Source organism: Penaeus chinensis, chromosome 35, assembly GCF_019202785.1.
Source record: "Penaeus chinensis breed Huanghai No. 1 chromosome 35, ASM1920278v2, whole genome shotgun sequence".
In the NCBI taxonomy this organism is placed as follows: domain Eukaryota; kingdom Metazoa; phylum Arthropoda; class Malacostraca; order Decapoda; family Penaeidae; genus Penaeus; species Penaeus chinensis.
Window position 1 is genome coordinate 26692992 of NC_061853.1, and position 2500 is coordinate 26695491.

Sequence of the window (2500 nt, forward strand, 5' to 3'; positions counted from 1 at the left end):
CCTACCTACATATCTATCTATTTATTACCTAACAATCTATCAGTTATTATCTATCAATCTAGTTATCTACATAGATCTATCTATCTATCTATCTGTCTACCTATCTGTATATCTCCCTATCTACCTACCTCTATATATAAATACATATATATATAAATATATATATATATATATATATGTGTGTGTGTGTGTGTGTGTGTGTGTGTGTATGTGTGTGTGTGTGTGTGTGTGTGTGTAGCCATCTATTTACCTACCTAGCAACCTACCTACACACATACATACATCCATACAAACATCCACACACACACACACACACCTATCCATCTATCTATCTATCTGTCTATACTCCCCCTCTGCCTACTCATCTCTCCTCCCCTCCCTCCTTTTCCTCCTCTCCCTCTTCTTCCTCCTCTCCCTCCTCTTCCTCCTTCGCCCTCTTCCTCCTCATCTCTCCTCCTCTTCCTTCTCTCCCTCCTCTCCCTCCTCATCTCTCCTCCTCTTCCTCCTTTCCCTCCTCTTCCTCCTCTTCCTCCTCTTCCTCCTCTTCCTCCTTCGCCCTCTTCCTCCTCATCTCTCCTCCTCTTCCTCCTCTTCCTTCTCTCCCTCCTCTCCTTCCTCTCCCTCCTCTTCCTCCTTCGCCCTCTTCCTCCTCATCTCTCCTCCTCTTCCTCCTCTCCCTCCTCTCCCTCCTCATCTCTCCTCCTCTCCCTCCTCTCACTCCTCCTCTTCCTCCTCTCCCTCTTCCTCCTCATCTCTCCTCCTCTTCCTCCTCTCCCTACTCTTCCTCCTTCGCCCTCCTCTTCATCATCTCTCCTCCTCTTCCTCCCCTCCCTCCTCTTCCTCCTCTCTCATTCCCTTTCCTCCTCTCCCTCCTCTTCCTCCTTCGCCCTCTTCCTCCTCATCTCTCCTCCTCTTCCTCCTCTCCCTCCTCTCCCTCATCTCCCTCCTCTTCCTCCTCATCTCTCCTCCTCTCCCTCCTCTCCCTCCTCCTCTTCCTCCTCCTCTTCCTCCTCCTTCGCCCTCCTCTTCCTCCTTCGCCCTCTTCCTCCTCATCTCTCCTCCTCTCCCTCCTCTCCCTACTCTTCCTCCTCTTCCTCCTCTTCCTCCTCTTCCTCCTCTTCCTCCTCTCCCTCCTCTCCCTCCTCTCCCTCCTCTCCCTCCTCCTCTTCCTCCTCTTCCTCCTTCGCCTTCTTGCCTGCGTGACTCCAGAGGCGGTGACCACCTTCGTCCTCTCTCAGCAAACCGCATCTCAGAGAAGTCTTGGTCGGAAGTTCAGTTGCGTAATGAGCATCGGTAATGAGTTCGTGAACAGGCCAGAAACTGTCATTGTTCTGTTGTTTGTTTGGTTGTTTGGTTGGTTGGTTTCAGTCTTCCTGTTATCGCTGTTGTTTGTTTTGATTTCCTTTCCTTCCGTTTTATTTGTAATTTGTTTGGTTTATAATTTTATTCTCTTTTTTATACGTATTTTATCCTTTAAATATTCTCTTTTTTTGAAGTATTTGTTTGTCTGTGTTGATTTTCTGTTTATGTTTTTTCCTTCATTCGTTATTCAGTGGTTTTGTTTACTATCCTTTTCCATTCATTCAAATGACTGTCTAATTACTATCATCATTTTCCCTTCATTCAATAACTGGCTAATAATAACCTTGTTTAAAACCTGCCATTTCTTTTCATTCAGTAACTGGCTAATAGTAAATTTATTTACTTCCACTTACTTTCATTCATTAAGCAGAAAATAAATAGCTTCGTATCCCATCTTGATTTTCTCCCTTTCATTCCATAACTAACAACAACTTTAATAGCTTCTTTACATTTCTTTTATATTCATTGATTTCGCTAATAATAATTTCTCTTTCATGTCCAAGGAGCGGGCGGTGGTGAAAATAACTCCCCACGAGAGCTACCAAGGGGATTCTAAGCTTGGCGCCGACCTTGCTGTGTTACAGGTGTGTAAAGTGTTAAGTACGGATTTTGCGGTGTATGTGTGTGTGCTCAGGACCGGTCATGGATGTTACCTTTAACCTTGTCATTTTTTTAAATAATGGTATTGATGATTATTGTAGGTATGATGATTTTATTGATAATTACGTTTATTGTTATCAACATTATCAAGATCATTGTTGCTATTGGTATTAGTGGTATTTTTGTTGTTTTGTTGTAATTATCATCGTTATTATCATTATCATTATTGTCATTTTTATTATCGCCATCATTATCACCATTATCATCGTTGTCGCAATCAACATCACCAACATCGTCAATATCATTATCACATCATTATCATTACCATAATCATTATAATAACCTATATTATCGCTACCATTAAATCATGACTATCGATGATATTAAACTTTTCATCACCATCATTACCACAACCATTACCACCAGCATCATCACTATTAATATCACTACCAATGTCATTACCATCCTCATCACTACCATCATCATAGAGTAACACACACAATTCCCTGCAGTAGAATTTTGATGCGTTTTACACCGT

General features: G+C 42.3%; 1 protein-coding gene across 1 annotated transcript in view; it reads left to right on the forward strand.

Moving 5' to 3' along the window:
* Positions 1-2500, forward strand: part of LOC125044405 (trypsin-1-like) — a 9837-nt gene that overhangs the window by 5201 nt on the left and 2136 nt on the right. The window contains exon 4 of the mRNA XM_047641054.1: positions 1866-1946. Within this exon, the coding sequence (XP_047497010.1) occupies positions 1866-1946 (81 nt within the window). The remainder of the gene's footprint in view (positions 1-1865; positions 1947-2500) is intronic.